The sequence below is a fragment of the Tupaia chinensis genome, unplaced genomic scaffold (genome assembly GCF_000334495.1).
Source record: "Tupaia chinensis unplaced genomic scaffold, TupChi_1.0 Scaffold139785_1, whole genome shotgun sequence".
In the NCBI taxonomy this organism is placed as follows: Eukaryota; Metazoa; Chordata; class Mammalia; order Scandentia; family Tupaiidae; genus Tupaia; species Tupaia belangeri.
The window spans coordinates 926,582-944,090 of NW_006199665.1; the positions used below are offsets into that span (position 1 = coordinate 926,582).

Sequence of the window (17,509 nt, forward strand, 5' to 3'; positions counted from 1 at the left end):
GACTAAATGGGAGTCCAGCAACATAGCCATTATGCTAACTGCTGGTCCCCCCAACAGGGTCTTCAGGCCGCAATCCACACCCAGCCTCAGCCAGCCACGACCATGGACATCTGAGTGTCTGATGTGTATACAAGGAGGCTCTGGGATGTGAACCCAGGACCCCATGTGGCTTCAACATCATGAAGCATTCTGTTACCTCCACCACCATAGGTGGCTTTTTTTGTTGTTAAAGATTCCGCACATAAGAGAGATCATGCAGTGTTTTTCTTTTTGTGTCTGGTTTGGGAATATCATTTAAGATGCATTAAGGAGCTAACCCTTCCCTGTAGGTCCCTTCTTGGTCTTTTCCTCATCCCCCCCCCGTGTCCTTTCTCCCCTCGCAGCATCACAGCCACAGCAGCCAGCGTTGGGGCTGCCGGCATCCCCCAGGCGGGGCTGGTCACCATGGTCATTGTGCTCACGTCGGTCGGCCTGCCCACGGAGGACATCACGCTGATCATAGCAGTGGACTGGTTCCTGTGAGTGTTCTCCAGGCTGGACCCTGCTGCCGTCTGCCCCCCACATGCTGCAGCCCCTGCAGGGTCTCCACCCCGGGCCTTCCTTTCAGCAAGTCCAGCAGAGTTTTAGAGTTAGTGTGAAAGGAGAGCCCTGGAGAGTACTCCGAGCCGTGGTCTGTGGACTTCAAGTTCCAGAGTGGTCCTTGATGAAGGGAGGAAGCTGACCTTTTCCCCACCAGCCAGAGCAGCTCCCCTTTTCCCTGTTATATGTTGAAGTCACCGAGAGGCAATTTATGAAACAGATTTGTCTCGCTAGTACACACATGTACTCACACATGTGTACACACATGCATGTACATACATACACACATGTATACAGGTGTATATATATGTATATGTGAAGGTGTACATGTACATGTGTCTATATGCTTATATGTGCACACATGCACACAAGCACACACACATGTATACATGTCCATATGCACGAACATATGCACATGCATGTATATGGATATAAGGGTGTGTGCATGTATGCACACACGCACATGTATACACACATGCACAAGTATGTGTATACATATGTACATGTGTATATGCACACATGGTGGCTGGCTTTCCCTTTCTCTCTCTCTCTCTCTCAAATTAAATATCAAATATAATTAAGTAAATAAATGATTCTTAAATTATTTTGACTATAGAGCATGTGCATTCACCTGAGACAGAGAGTGAGAGAGAGAGAGAGAGAGGGGGAAAGAAGGAAAGGGAGAAAGCACCCCTTGGGGGGTTGGCCACGCCACAGTTCCTTCTCCATCTTCCTCAGGATTTTGGGAACATGTGCACATGTGCCTGGTGTGTTCTTCAAGCTGCCAGATCTGGGACTTGAACTGTGTAGTTGATCGTGTGAGATCCAGTTGCCTTAACCTTCGTGCCATCTACTGGCCCTTTTTTTGCATTTCAGATCATGTGTGTCAGTTGTCTGTATCAGATATTCACATTCTTTAAAAAAAAAAAACAAACCATTGTTAAGGTCAACTATGAACATCTCAGAGCTGGTCCAACCTGAGTTGGATAAGAGGGGAAACTGAGGGCAGAGAGGAGAGGGACCTGAATGAGTTGTAGATTGGATTGGGACATAAGCTCCAACTAACTCTCTGGCACAAGGGGCCCAAACTGTTGCACTGTCCTCTGTGAGGCTCTTCGAGCCCCTGCTAATGGAAGCTTCTCCCTCTCCTCCTCCAGTGACCGGCTTCGTACGATGACGAATGTGCTCGGGGACTCGATTGGAGCGGCTGTCATTGAGCATCTGTCTCAGAGGGAACTGGAGCTGCAAGAAGCAGAGCTCACCCTCCCCAGCCTGGGGAAACCCTACAAGTCCCTTATGACACAAGAAAAGGGAGCGTCCAGGGGCCGAGGGGGCAATGAGAGTGCTATGTGAGGATCCTCTATCCCCAGCTCTGTCACCTGGAAAGGAGGAAAAAGGGCAGGGGAGGGGAGTCCTGGGGACAATCTTCTTCCCAACTGACCATGGGCTGAACACACACTCATGTTCTGTTTGGCTTGTTTGGGGGGAAAACTGAGATAAAGGAACAGGAATGAAAGGTATTCAAGGTCTCTGTTCCTCTCTAAGCATATGTCGAGAACTTGAAAGAGAGTGGTGAGCAAAGAAGGGGATGAAAAATGTCTCCTGCTTTGAGTTAAAAAAGAAGAGGAGTTGACTCACGTTTCTTATTTATTTTTATTTTTTTTGAGAGTTATTTATTTATTTTTTTTGCTATAGGATATGTGCACTTGTGAGATAGACAGAGAGACAGCGAGAAATCTCCCCCCAGGGAGGATGGCCATGCCACAGTCCTTTCTCCTCCATTCTCCTCTTGGGATTTTGGACACGTATGCACACATGCTGGGTATAAGTTTGAAGCTGCTAGGTCTGGGACTTGAACCAAGATTGACTACATGGGAGTCCAGTGAAGTAACTGCCATGCCATCTGCTGGCCCCATATTGATTCATCGTATTAGAGAGATTTTTGCTATAGGGTGGGTATGCTTACCAGAGAGACAGAAAGAGAGAAAGTGAGAAATCACTCCCCAGGGGGGATGGCCATGCCACAATCCCTTCTCCATTCTCCTTTTGGGAGTTTGAGCATTCAAGCACATGCATCTGCTGTGAGTTTCAAGCCTCTGGGTTGAGGTCTGCCATGCGGGAGTCCAACACCTTAATCACCACATCACCTGCTGGACCTACATCCCTTATTTTCTCAAGAAGTGACAGAACTGAAGAGGGCAAAGAAAAGCCACTACTTCTTATAATAAAACAGAAGCCACAGAACCAGCAGATGGCATAATGGTTATGTCATTAGACTTCCATGTAGTCGACTGCAGTTTGAGTCCCGGACCCAGTGGCTGGCAACTCCCTCTAGGTGTGTGTGTGTGTGCGTGCCCAAGATCCCGAGAGGAGAATGGAGGAGAAGGAATTGCGGCGTGACCATCCCCCCTGGGGGGTGATTTCTCGCTTTCTGTCTCTATGTCTCTCTGGTGGGCACACACATCCTATAGCAAACAATCTCTCAAAACAAAACAAAACAAATAGAAACCAAGGTGTTTCAGGCACCCTCTAAGCTCAGTTCCAGGTTTATTGATTCACTAGAAAGACTCAGAGAACTCAGATAAGCTATGACGCCCATAGTTATAGTTTGTACAGTGAAAAGCACTGGTGAAGATCAACAAAGGCATATAAGGTGCATGGGGCAGAGTCCAGGAGAGAGCAGATGTGAGTTTTTCCAGTTCCCTCCAGGTGGAGTTATGGACAGCACTTGCTTCTCACAGCAATGACACATAACAGCACAAATGAAGTATTGCCAACTGGGAAAGCTCACCTGAGCCCTAGTGCCCAGAGTTTTTATTGGGGCTCTGTTACATAGGCATGGAACACTGCTGACCTTATTCATTCTTCAGTCCTTTCAAGGTTGATTTGATAGCCAAGTCCAGGATGCTCAGTGAACAAATATATTCACCATAGATAATATTGTGATCAAGGTGATTTGTTGTGACCCAAAGTCCCTCCAGACATTTAGTCATTCCATGGGCTCAGAAGTCATCTCCCAGGAGCTGGTCAAAAGCCACTTCTGCCTTTGGGATGTGCAGACTTTGTGCACCCCAACCAATATCTTTACACATATTCCAAGGTGGGAAATGGAGGAAGCAACTTCCCATGGAAGTGGTAGCTGGGTCTGGTAGTCCCAACTCTTCATTTTGAGGCTGATTGGTTCTTCTGCCTTCTGGTGACCTCAAGAGGTACTGCATCTACTACACACAAGGGTGGACACCAAAATATTTTGATGCAACCCAAAGAACCGGATGTGACATTGAAAGTTTGGAGAAAACATGACTGAACAAACAGAGCACCATGACTCTCAGCTATACTCTATGATCCTTTGTCCAGGAAGAAGGACAATACTTTCTATATCAAATAAAGCTTCATGTGAGCACCCATTTCCAAGAGGGGAGGAAAATTCAAGTTGAGGTTTTATTTATTTTTTTGGTATTTTTAAAATTTACATTTAATCATTGTACATCTTTGCAATGTACAGAATGGGTTTTCCCAGCATGAATACATCGCATATTAGTCAAGTCATAGATGTTACCATATATGTATCATTAATAGATAACTTCATTTTTGTTTCTGTTAAATATTTCCCTCCCAATCCCCTCCCTTATACCCCATTACTCGCCCCCTCCTATATTGCCTCTGTTATCTTCAGTTACCCTTCCTGTTATTATACCTGCCAATCTTTCAGTGTTTGCAATATGGATCAAAGATCTAAATATAAAACCTCAAACTATAAAGCAACTGGTGGGAAACACAGGAAACTCTTGGAGACATTAGGGTAGACAAAAACTTCATAAATAAGACCCCTACGACAGAGGCAGTAATCACCAAAGCAGACAAGTGGGGCTACCTCAGGCTAAAAAGCTTCTGCACAGCAAAAGGAATAATTGAGGGAGGAGGCAACCCTCAGAATGGGAGAATATATTTGCCAACTATGCCTTCAGTTGAGAAGTTTATACCACCTTCCCTTCCCCCATTCTTTAGGATTCTAAGAGAATCCTTGGGCACAAGCAACTCAGAACATGTGGGAGGAAGGTTCCAGATCTTCTATGATCAATTTGTGGTCACCAATGAGAGACATTTATGGCCAAAGTCTGAAAAAGTGGAAAGGTAGGAGGCGCCACCATTTAGAAAACATTCTACTCCTTATTTGACCCTGAGGGACTTTTTCTGGGATCCAGTATCAAATCAGTATTTCAGCCTTTGGTACCATTGTGCCCCACTCCATGGTCAAAGGTCTGTATGCCCAAAAGGCTTTTAATGAGAGAAGAGCATGACAAGTGATGTTCTATCTTCCAACCCTTGAAAACGTCTCCAATCTTATTTCTTTATAAATTTCAGTTTTAGAGAATAAACTGAGACAGATTTATTCCCTGGGGGACATTACATTTAATTATTGTACATTTTTATAGCACACAATATGGTTTTCAAAGCATGCATGCAGTGCATGTCTCAATTCAAAGATATGACTATATATATATATGTATGTGTGTATATATCCCTTGAAAACGTCTCCAATCTTATTTCTTTATAAATTTCAGTTTTAGAGAATAAACTGAGACAGATTTATTCCCTGGGGGACATTACATTTAATTATTGTACATTTTTATAGCACACAATATGGTTTTCAAAGCATGCATGCAGTGCATGTCTCAATTCAAAGATATGACTATATATATATATGTATGTGTGTATATATATATATATATATATATATATATTATACATTCTTGTATCTGTTAACTTTTTTTGTTTCTCAAACCCCTCCCCACCCCTCCTATCTACCACCAGAAATACAGTCTCTGGTATCTGCACTTTCCCTCTCAGCTATTATATCTTTAAATCTTTCAATTTCTGTCATAGAGAGTAGACATTTGGTATATATTGAGTAAGGATATACAATGTTTGTCTTTAATAGTCTGATTTGCTTCACTTAGCAAGCAATCAGAAAGTGGAGGAACATATTTTTAATTTAAAAATTTTCAGAGGCTTTTCCCTTAGGGGACTTGTGCTCTCCAATGAGAGAAAGAAACAGAGAAAGTGAGAGGGAAAGTGAGAAATCCCCACCCCCCCAACCCAGGGAAAAAGTAACACAGTAATTTCTTCTCCTCCATTCTTCTCTCAGGATCTTCGGCACACGCACGTGCACTTGGTGTGGTTTTCAAGCCACTGAGTCTGAGACTCAAACTGTGGTTGGTCATGTGGGAGTCTTGGTGTGGTTTTCAAGCCACTGAGTCTGAAACTCGAACTGTGGTTGGTCATGTGGGAGTCTTGGTGTGGTTTTCAAGCCACTGAGTCTGAAACTCGAACTGTGGTTGGTCATGTGGGAGTCCAGCAACATAAGTGTTGTGCCATCTGCTGGCCCCATATTTTTTAACTCTTGAGGAACCTCCATACTGTCTTCCATATGACTGTACTAATTTACATTCCCACCAACAGTGTACAAGGGTTCCTTTTAAAAATTAAATTTATTGTTATTATTATTTAATTTGTTATAGGGCACATATGCTCACTGGAGAGATGATAGAGGAGAGAGAGAGTGAGAATGTAAGAATGTAAGCTGCCAGGTCCAGGACTAAAACCACAGTCAGCCATGACCATATACCATCACCCAACAGTTCCTTTTCCACATCCTCCCCAGTGGTTGTTTTGTCTTTTGTCTTTCTGATAATGGCCATTCTAATTGGGATTAAGTGATATCTCATAGTTGTGATTTGCATTTCTGAGATGATTAATGATGGAGCATTTTTCTTTCATATACTTACTGGCCATTTGTTCTTCCAGGAAAGTTGCTTTAAAATTCACACAAGTAGAAGCAGTGAAAATATTGAGTGAAGGAGGACAGGCCTTCTGAATCTCAGCCTTGTGCCTATTGCTGTTCTTGAGAGTCCCTCAACCACTCTATCGCTGAGAGGCGCCCCCTGCTAAAGAGTCTCCTCAGGGCCCTCTTCATGTCCCTGTTCCTCAGGCTGTAGATGAAGGGGTTCAGCATGGGGGTGACCATGGTGTACATCACTGAGGCCATCATATTCATCCTAGAAGATGCTGTGGCTATAGAACTGAGGTAGACCCCCAGGCCTGTGTCATAGAACAGAGACACCACCAAGAGGTGAGACCCACAGGTGGAGAAGGCTCTGTACTTGCCCCCAGCTGGTGAAATTTTCAGGATGGAGGAGAAAATCTGAGAATAAGAGAAGAGGATCCCAGAGAGAGGGAAAACACCAAGGACAATGGCCACAGAATACACCACTATATTACTGATGAGGATGTCAGAACAGGCAAGCTTCAGGACTTCGGGAAGATCACAAAAAAAGTGGGGAATTTTCACGATGGTGCAGAAGGACAGTCTAGAAACGGTCAAGGTCTCTAGTAGGGAGCCCATGACACTAAGGCACCAGGATCCCAGAGCCAGCAGCCTACAGAGCTTGGGGTTCATGATGACTGTGTAGTGTAGGGGGTGGCAGATGGCCACAAAACGGTCATAGGCCATCACGGTTAGGAGTAAATTGTCCAGGCATCCAAACACAAAGAAAAAAAAGACCTGGCTGATGCAGCCTGCATAGGTGATGACCTTGCTCTGTGTCTGGATGTTCACCAGCATCTTTGGGATGGTGGTGGAGGTGAAACAGATGTCCACAAAGGACAGGTTGGAGAGGAAGAAGTACATGGGGGTGTGCAGGTGGGAGTCTGAGATGGTGGCCAGGATGATGAGCAGGTTTCCACACACAGTGATCAGGTACATGGAGAGGAAGAGCCCAAAGAGGAAGGACTGAAGCTCAGAGTCCTCTGTGAATCCCAGGAGGAGAAAGTCTCCAATTTCTGTTTGATTTCCTCTTCCCATGAGGCTACTGGGTTTGCCCAGAAGGAAGAAAAAACAAAAAAACAAAAAACCCCACAAAATTTACTCCCAATCGGTATTACTAAGAATGACTGCAATATATATTTTTAACTTTTAATTATTTAAATTTTTACATTTAATCATTATACATCTTTACAGCATACAATATGGTTTTTCAAAGAATGAATGTAGTGCATGTCAATCAAGTCAAAGGCATTACCATATACAACATTTTCTTTCTTTTGTTTTTAAAGAGAGATTTTTGCTATAGGGCCTGTGCGCTTGCTGGAGAGACTTAAGAGAGACTGAGAGACAGAAAGCGAGAAATCACCCCCGCCAAGGGGGGATGGCCACGCCACAATATTTTCTCCTCCATCCTCCTCTCGGGATCTTGGGCACACACGCACACCTCCCCGGCGTGAGTTTTGAGTTGTTGGGTCTGGGACTCCAACTGCAGTTGCCTGACTACGTGGGAGTCCAGTGATGTAACCATTATGCCATCTGCTGGTCCTCCCATCTATGTCATTTTCAACAGAGAAATTTCATTTTGTGTCTGTTAATTTTTTTTTTTTTTCCTGAGCCTTTCCTTCCCACCCCCTGGTATTCGTTGTTTCTTACACAGTCTCTGCTATTTGCATTTGATCTTCCTGTTTTATATCTTCGAACCTTTCCATTTCTATCATAGATTACAGGATAAGGATGCAAAACTATGTCACGTGGGAAGAAGAATAACATTTCAGATACTGCTATAAAAAAGTTGGTCTCCTTTTTAGAGCTGGAGAAATTAAATCAGTATATAGAACTTTTATAATTACATGCATTTTTTCTGTTTTTTTCTATTTAAATTTATTTATTTACATTTATTTACTATACATCATTATAGCATACAAAATGAGATTTTCCATCCAGTATACACTGTATATTGGCTCAATCAAGCACATCAACACACGTGTTATTGTCAACAAATAATTTTCCATTTCTCATTTCTTGTATATTTTGCTTTTTTTCTCATGCTTGATTCCCTATCCTACATGCATTTTTAATAGAAAAAATGATGTACAACAGGATATGCTAAAATCAGAATAGGGATCATCTCTGAGTTGTATCATCAGTCTTGATTTTTATATTAATTTTTTAGTATATAATTCAAAAACTGCAGTAGAATGCACATGTAATCTACTCTCAAGAAAGAAAATCTTCAAAATTTAAATATATTGGTAAGACAAAGTAATTCTATAATACTTTTTTTAAAAAAGTATTCTTTTATTTAACTTTATTTATTTGTTTTTTTAACTTGATTGGGGGAAGAGAGAAAAAGAGAGAGAGAGAGAGAGAGAGAAGGAGAGAGAGAGAGAGAAAGCCGCCAGGTCTGGTATTTGAACTGTGATCGAATCCCTTAACCACCACCATGCCATCTGCCAGCCCCACAGTTCTATAATACTTTAAAATGCTAATTTTAAAAAGAATTATTTATTTAATTTTCTTTATTATTATTATTTAATTTTCTTTAGGGCATGTGTGCTCATCAGAGAGAAACGAGGGAGAGAGAGAGAGAGAGAGACTCCAGGTCTGGGGCTTGAATCCCTTCTTCTTCTTTTTTTTTTTTTTAATTTTTTGAGAGAATTTTGATATAGGGCATTTGCGCTTGCTGGAGAGACAGAGAGAGACTGAGAGACAGAAAGCAAGAAATCATTCCCCCCCCCCCCCGCCCCCAGGGGGGACGGCCACACCATAGTCCCTTTTCCTCCATTCTCTTTTTGGAATTTTGGGCATGCACACATATGTGTCCAGCATATTTAAAGCCACCGGGTCAGGGACTTGAACTGTGGTCAACTACGTGGGAGTCCAGCAACGTAACCATTATTCCATCTGCTGGTCCCAGTGGCAGCCATTCTAAGATGACATTCAGTAGCATGTAGTAGATTCAGAATGTTCTGCAACCATCAAGTTTATCAAGTTCCAATCTTAAAAATATTTGCTGTAGGGTACATGCACTTGACAGAGAAAGAAAGCAAGAGAGGAAGTGAGAAAGCACCCTCTAGTGGGGATGGCTACACTGCAACCCCTTCTCCATTCTCCTCTTGGGATTTGGGGCACACATGCACAGATGCAGCTAGTGTATTTCTCAAGCTGCTGGGTTGGGGCTCGAAATGCACAGTTGGCCATGTGGGATCCAGCTGCCTCAATCACCACACTGCATGGCCCAAGTTCTAAATATTTTTTATCACTATGGGAATTCTTTGTCTTTTCTTTGTTACTTTTTTTGGTAAATGCAAATGATTCAAAAACTAAAAATTAAAAAAAAAAAGTATGAGAGAAAAAATGAGTATCATGCCCACATAGAGTCGAATCTCTTAGAAACAAGATTGCAATGATTTAAAATACTAACAAAAATATAAAACTTCTGAAACAGGACTGGACATTTGTAAATACTCGGCAAATGAGAATAATAATAGCAAGAATAATAATGGCAGGAGTAATAGCATTAAGGACATCATGTGTCAACCACTTCTGCTGCGTTTTATATTCTTTATCTCATTTTACCATCAAGATTTTTTTGAGTCAATAAATGCAAAGTCATTTAGAGCAACGATAATAACTAAGATGAATAGGTGCTTGTGGAGTGTTAGAAATTATTTAAACTATTTAAAAACTTTCCATGCGTGATATCTTATAATCCCCACATTAACCCTAAGACTTGACTACTGTATTATTCCCCATTTCATAAACATGGACACTAAGACCAGACACATTAAGTCATCTAATGTAGAATGTGTATGAATGGGCTTGTAAGGACTGACTATGCAAACTCTCAGGGGATGTTTTTTGAGTGAATGAATAAATGAGTGAGTGAATGAGTATGATATGATAGATAAGAGAATACAGAGTCAGGGTCAGCAGGTGATGTGGTGGGTAAGGCTCTGAATACCCATGTGGCTGACCACCGTTTGAGTCCCGAATCTGGTGGCTTGAAAATCACACTGGGTATGTGTGCGTGCATCCCCCAAATCTTGAGAGGAGAATGGAAGACAAGGAATTGTGGTATAGCCATACTCCCTAAGAGTGAGAGTGACTTCTCAGTTTTTCTTTGTCTTTTTCCATTGAGTGCCTATGCCCTATAGCAAACAACAACAACAAAACAAAGAAAAAACAAACAGGAGGATCTTTGTGAAAAGAGATGGCAAGCCCTGGTAATAGATCTAGGAATATGGCTACAATGGCTGGATAAAAAAAGTCTTGAGAAATGCAGGAGGCTTAGAGAAGGTCCATTTCTATTAGGAAGGTGAAATATCCTTAGAGTTGGGTTCCAGAAAGAGAGAGAAGTGAGTTGAGAGGAAGAGAAGCAAAGAGAGAGAGAGGGGTTGATTGTGTAGAACGCTTTAAGGGAATAATCTTTCTTTATTGTATTATAACACAAAAGTGGATCCTTTGAGAGCTCTGCCTGCCTCCATACCTGTTTGCCACATTAGTGCTCCAGTGGAATCATGGAGTCTCCAGTTTCTGAGTTCTTTCTTACTTGGATGATGCAACTCAGCTCCAAAGAAGGAAAGGAAGATGGCTTCAGGCATAAGTCCTCTGTGAGGGAACAGTAGAACTCCTCCTTCCTGAGACAGCTGAGCTGTAAATGAGAGAAGTGAAGAGCATACCTACTATTTTGGGAGCCTCGAGTTTGAATTCTCATGAATGCTCATTAAATTAATTGTTCCATTGCTACTGTATTCTCTGAGCAATTAGATTCCCATGAGTGAAGGATCCAAAATAGAAAAGAACTTCTTTCCCACTAGTTTTGTAATCCTAGGAACATTTTGGATGCCAGATATGAGCATCATTTCTTACAGGGTCCTTTGCTTTTTTTTCTCCCTGGATGACCTTCATTGTTCATTGTCCTTTCCTATGAGCATACACTCAATATTGGAAGTAGAATTTCTTTGTCTATCTAGGCATGAACAGGCAGAGTTTTTCAGGATTCTGGGAATCCCAAGAATCCTGAAAAACTTGGAGTCATGGACAAGAACCACATCCAAAACCAACTGAAAGTGTTCTAATGATTTTGCCACAACTTCAGTCTTTATTGTTGAAGGTGCAATGTAGGGACAAACACGGTATATCCCTGCTCAGTATATACACAATGTCTGTACTCTACAGCAGAAACTGAAAGAGTAGAAGGCATAAGAGCAAGGGGGGCGATTAAAAAATAAATGTTATTTATTTATTTATTTGCTATTTTAGAGAGCTTTTTTTTTTTTTCCCTCCTATAAGACACATGAGCTAGCCAGGAGAGAGAGAGAGAGACAGAGAGAGGGAAAGTGAGAAATCACCCCCGGGGGGGGGGGGGCTGGCCATGCTACAATCTCTTCTTCATTCTCCTCTCTGGATTTTGGGCATGCACTATCACATGCCTGGCACAAATTTCAAGCCACTGAGTCTGTGACTTGAACCACAGTCTACGAACTGGGAGTCCAGCAACATAACCACTATGCCATTTACTGATCCAATAAAGGTTATTTTTAAAATGTGAAAACAAACAAACTGAGATGTGAGGACAAGCATAGACACCAGGAGCTGAAATGGAAAGGAGTGGATAGAAGAGGGTGGCTGGGAAGGCCAGGGCTCTTATCAGATAGAAGATTGTAAAGTTCTCTGTTGAAAATCATGCTTATGATAATGTCCTTGATTTGACTGTCATTCCTGCAAGCATACCTTGGAAAACATACTGTGTGCTGTAGAGATGTACAATGATTGACCAACTATAAAATAAATAAAGAAGATGCTAATGAAGTACACAATTAAGTAATTTTAAAATTAATCCAACAGGTAATAATAGAATGTCTTCCTTGTGATAGGCGCTGTTCTATCATTTTTAGCACTAATTTAAAAACATACGTATGTACAATTATATTACCAAATTAATTGCCAATTCATTGAAGAAGTTAAATAAACATTATGGAATTTGCATTGTTAAAAAAATAGAAAAAGCACATACACATGCAAAACTAATATATTATGTTAGAGTTGGAATAATGATTACCAGGGTGGTGAGTGTCTAGAAGGTAGCAGAGCCGAAGGAGTTTCTAGGATTAAGGTTTTACAGGTGTATTCATTTTATGAAAATTTATTGAGTTGAATATGTACGATGAATTTTATATATGAATATTATATTAGAATAAAACATCTTCTTAATGTAAAGAAGAAGGTATGGGGTCAGCAAGTGGTGTGGTAATTAAGGCACTGGATCCCACAAGGCCAACTCCACGGTTTGAGTCCTGGACCCAGAGAAATCACATGAAACACATGTGTGTGCATGCCAAAATTCCAAGAGGAGAAAAGAGAAGTGATTGCAATGTAGTCATCCCCCTGGGGGGTATTTTCTCACTTTCCCTCTCTTTCTCTCTCTGGTAATGCATGTGCCATATAAGCAAATAAAAAAAAAAAGAAAAAGAAAAACCAAAAAGAAATGATTGATTTGAAATTTATACTTGTGGTAGACCATTTGCAGAAGTAGTTCCAATTTGTCACCTTTCTCTGTATCTAAATATTTTGGTGGAGTCTATTATCCACCTTTGAATCTGTGCTGAATTTAGGATTTGATACTTGTTTGGCTAATAGAATATGATGGAAATGACAGTGTGCCTCAAGGAGCCTTGATGTGTTTCTGCTGATCTCTTTCGTAACTCTAACTTTTTCATGTGAATAAGTCCAGGCTGTAGCAGAAGAGGATATGAGGAGCATATAACAGTTGTTTCAACCACGGCCACCCTAGCAAACAGTCCCTCATTTGAGAGAACTTGGACAACCCTGTAGAGCAACTCCAAGTGACTCACAGTTGACCAAAGAGAAGACCAGCAGAGACCAGCAGACTCCTCCAACATACACTCCCATGTAATAAAACAAAAAGCATTGTTTGAAAGCATTTGCTTTTGGGTAGATTTGTTATGCAGCAATAGCTTACTGATACAATGATCGGTGCAAGGAGAACTGAGGACATTGAAAATAATCTGTTGCTTGCTATGTTTCTGGAATTTGTTGTGATATATAAAGACAGCATTCATAATGACCTGGTAATCTATATTTTTGTATACAGATAACAGTATTAAAAAGACAGTACAATTGAGGTTCCCTCCCAGGGGTTGGAAGGACATGTATATTTTTTTGGGTATAGCAAAAACTTCCATTCCCAGAAGCAGTATTGGGCAGAAATTTGAATTTTTTTTTTTTTTAGAGAAATTTTTGCTATAGGCTGCATGCGCTTGCCAGAGAGACAGAAAGAAATAGACAGAAAGCAAGAACCCCCACCTCCCCCACCCCAGGGAGTTGACTATGCTGCAATCCCTTCTCCTCCATTCTCTTGGGATTTTGGGTATGCATGCATGCATGCCTAGTGTGAATTTTGAGCCGCTGGGTCTGGGACTCGAACCGTGGTTGACTGAATGGGAGTCTAGTGACATAATAATTACATCATCTACTGGTCCCAGGAATTTGAGCTTTTTTATGTCACCTTTAATAGTGAGGAATAGGGGCCAGCAGGTAGCATGGTGGTTGAGGTGCTAGACTCCCTTTGTGTCTCTGTCACTCTCTGGTAAAACTGAATAATAACAATAATTAATAAAATAAACAATTATTTAAAATTAGTGAGGCATAAATGGAGCTTATTTAAATTTAATTTTTTAAAATTTATTTTTCTTATAAACAAGAGAACTAGAGGGAGAGAAAGACAGAGAGATAGCTCTCCTGACAGAATCTTGACACTGCAGTCCACCCTCAGCCCCAGCCAGCCTGGATCGTGTCTTTACTGTTGAACGTACAATGTAGGAACAGCACTGCATATCCCCACTCATGTGCCTAGTGTCCTCAGAGAGGTCTCTGGACACAAACCCAGAACCCTCCCATGTGGATCAGCTTACAGAGTGTTGCATTTCATGGCTACGCCATTGTCTAGCCACCCAAGAGAGTTAAAATTATGAAAGAAATAAAAAAAATTGTCAATAGAATAAATACACTTATGATTCACACACCTGTATTTTAATGTTTAAAACAAAATTTATTAAAGGGAGACAAAATGTTTTGGGGTAATGTAAATAGTTATATGCGTGTTAGAGTTATGAAACAGAAACAGCAAGATATAATGAAATAAGACAGAAAACGACATTAAATCTTCAGTGAACCTACCTGTTGAAATATCCATTTTGTAAGACAAATAATAATGTGATTGAATGTGTGGAATAAAATGAAAAAAAAAAGGAAAAAACATCTTCAGTGAACAAACCTGTTACCCAGAACCATGAAACTTCCATATTGCAATGAGTGATGTCTAGTCTCCAAAACAAATCTTCCATAGTACTGAAATGTACCGTTGAAAATTTTGTAGTATCTTATTTAAGGTCATCATGATTGACTTATGCAAATATGTCTTCTTGGGTGGACTACACTTGAAACATGTATCTGATAAGCTATTCTTGCCTAAGTTCTCTGTCTCAGAAATAAGCTAGAGGGACCATCAGTTGGCGTAATGGTTATATCGCTGGATTCCCATGTAGTCGACTGTGGTTCAAGTCCCGGACCCGGCGGCTTAAACTCATGCCGGGTGCATATGCGGGTGTGCCCAAGATCCTGAGAGGAGAATGGAGGAGAAGGGATTGTGGCGTGGCCATCCCCCCTGGGGGGTGATTTCTTCCTTTCTATCTCTCTGTCTCTCTGTCTTTCTGGCGAAAGCACATACCCTATAGCGAAAACCTCTCTCTAAAAAAAAAAAGAAATATGCTAGACACTGTGGACACTGAATAGGCGAACAATATCTAATGGGGGTATAGAATCCCATGACTAGCCATAAAAAGTTAACGTCTCTCTTGTGAAGAGTAGTAAAGGTGATAGAGAAATGAATACCAGTCACAAAAATATATATAAAAAAAGTGACCTTAGAATTTCTTCTTGGGAGGACAGCAGGTGGCATGGTAGTTAAGGCATCAGACTCCCATATGGCTGACTGCAGTTTGAGTCCCAGACCTCATGGCTGCTTTCTGTCTCTCTTTTGCCTCTCTCTCTAGTGAGTACACATGCCCTATAGCAAATATAATAATAATAATAATAATAAAAATAAAATTAAATAAATAATTCTTTTCAGAAAACAATTTCTCCTCTACTAAAATTATAGAAAGAAAAAAATGCGGTCTTTGAATTTCTTCTCTACTGAAATGATCTAACTTAAATGGCCTTATTTGCCGAGTGCAGTTCATCCTCTAGGAGTAGTGCAACCCATCAATACATGAAATAAACAGGAATCTCCAACTTGTTTCTGATCCTAGGTTGAGAAGAACTTTGGGAATGTAGGAAAATGACAGAGAGAAAAGAGAAAATCTGCTGGATAGGAGAGACAGCAGAAAGGTTAATAAAGGGCATTGCTAACATTTGGTAAAGGAGTTGAAGGAGACAGGAAATAAACAGGCGAAAGGAACAAGCTGTACTTCTACAATATAATCACGAAATCACCTCTGCTGCAACTGAGCTTTTAAAAAATATTCTATTTTATTATTATTATTATATTTAAGTTTGCTATAGGACACATGCACTCATCAGGGGGGGAGAAGAGAGAGAGAGAGAGAGAGAGAGAGAGAAGAGAAGAGAAGAGAAGAGAAGAGAAAAGAAAGTGAGAAAGCAAGTTACCAGGGTTGGTACTAGAATCACGGTCGGTCATGCGGGGGTCCAGCTCCTTAACCACCATGCCACCTGCTGGCCTGTGCATCTGAGTTTTAAGTTCTACCATGAGGGGCACACCTTTAGTCTCTTGACACTTGACCCTTCTCTAGTTTCCCTCTCAAGAGTCTTCTCAGGGCCCTCTTTATGTCTTTATTCCTCAGACTGTAGATGAAGGGGTTCAACATGGGCGTGACCACAGTGTACATCACTGAAGCTGCTGCAATCGAGTCTGAGCTATAGGTAGCAGCAGAACTAAGATACACTCCAAGGCCCGTAAAATAAAATAAGGAGACAACGGAGAGGTGAGAGGCACAGGTGGAGAATGCATTATACTTCCCTCGAGATGACGAGATTGCACGGATGGAGGAAACTATCTTACAGTAAGAGTAAAGGATCCCAGCGAGGCATCCACAACCCAGTAGCACAGCTGCCAGATAGATCACCATGTCATTAAAGAAGGTATTAGAACAAGCAAGTTGGACGATCTGATTCAGTTCACAGAAAAAGTGGGGGATTTTCAAATGCGTACAGAAGGCTAGCCGCAACACCATTAAACTTTGTAACAAGGAATGTAGGGTACACATGATCCAGGATGCCAGAACCAGCAGTCCACAGAGTCGGGGATTCATGATGACCGTGTAGTGCAGGGGGTGACAGATGGCCACATACCGGTCATAGGCCATCACAGTCAAGAGGAAGCTGTCCAACCCTAGAAAATGTAGAAAAAAGTACATCTGGGTGATGCAGGCTTTATAGGTGATGACCTTGCTCTGTGTCTGGATGTTCACCAGCATCTTTGGGATGATGGTGGAGGTGAGACAGATGTCAGCAAAGGACAGGTTGGAGAGGAAGAAGTACATGGGGGTGTGCAGGTGGGAGTCTGAGATGGTGGCCAGGATGATGAGCAGATTTCCGAGCACAGTGATCAGGTACATGGAGAGGAAAAGCCCAAATATGAGGGGCTGCAGTTCTGATTCCTCTGAAAACCCCAGGAGAAGAAATTCCGAACTTCTTGTATCATTCCCCATTTCCATGTGGTTGGTATGACTATGAAAAACACAAAAAACGAAAAGAGAACATGACACCATCTTGCCTTTACTCGCCTCTCAGAGAGGTTATCGCTTGTATTCTACAACCAAAAGATTAAGTTAAAGTCTCTCTTGTGAAGAGTAGTAAAGGTGATAGAGAAATAAATGCCAGTCACAAAAGTATATATAAAAAAATGTGATCTTAGAATTTCTTCTTGGGAGTACAGCAGGTGGTTAAAGCACTGGACTCCCACATTTTCAATATTTTCTATGTGTTTCACTTATTTATTTTAGAGGTTTTTGCTTTCGGGCATGTGCACTTGCTGGAGAAAGAGACAGAGACACTGAG

The 17,509-nt window shown here is 41.4% G+C and overlaps 3 protein-coding genes across 3 annotated transcripts in view; 1 reads left to right on the top strand and 2 right to left on the bottom strand.

The window, feature by feature from the left end:
• SLC1A6 (solute carrier family 1 member 6) overlaps window positions 1–2,186 on the top strand; it is a gene marked incomplete at its 5' end in the record, with an annotated part of 26,549 nt that extends 24,363 nt beyond the window's left edge. Inside the window, 2 exons of the mRNA XM_006162292.3 lie at window positions 384–518; window positions 1,737–2,186. Of these exons, the coding sequence (XP_006162354.1) occupies window positions 384–518; window positions 1,737–1,932 (331 nt within the window). The remainder of the gene's footprint in view (window positions 1–383; window positions 519–1,736) is intronic.
• Window positions 2,187–6,472: 4,286 nt separating this feature from the next.
• On the bottom strand, window positions 6,473–7,444 carry LOC102475181 (olfactory receptor 7C2). Its single transcript, XM_006162293.1, has one exon. The coding sequence runs from the start codon at window positions 7,442–7,444 to the stop codon at window positions 6,473–6,475; it is 972 nt and encodes a 323-aa protein (XP_006162355.1).
• Window positions 7,445–16,212: 8,768 nt separating this feature from the next.
• LOC102475601 (olfactory receptor 7A17) lies at window positions 16,213–17,166 on the bottom strand. The gene has a single exon (XM_006162294.1). It carries the CDS (start codon window positions 17,164–17,166, stop codon window positions 16,213–16,215), a length of 954 nt encoding a protein of 317 aa, XP_006162356.1.
• Window positions 17,167–17,509: the final 343 nt, after the last annotated feature.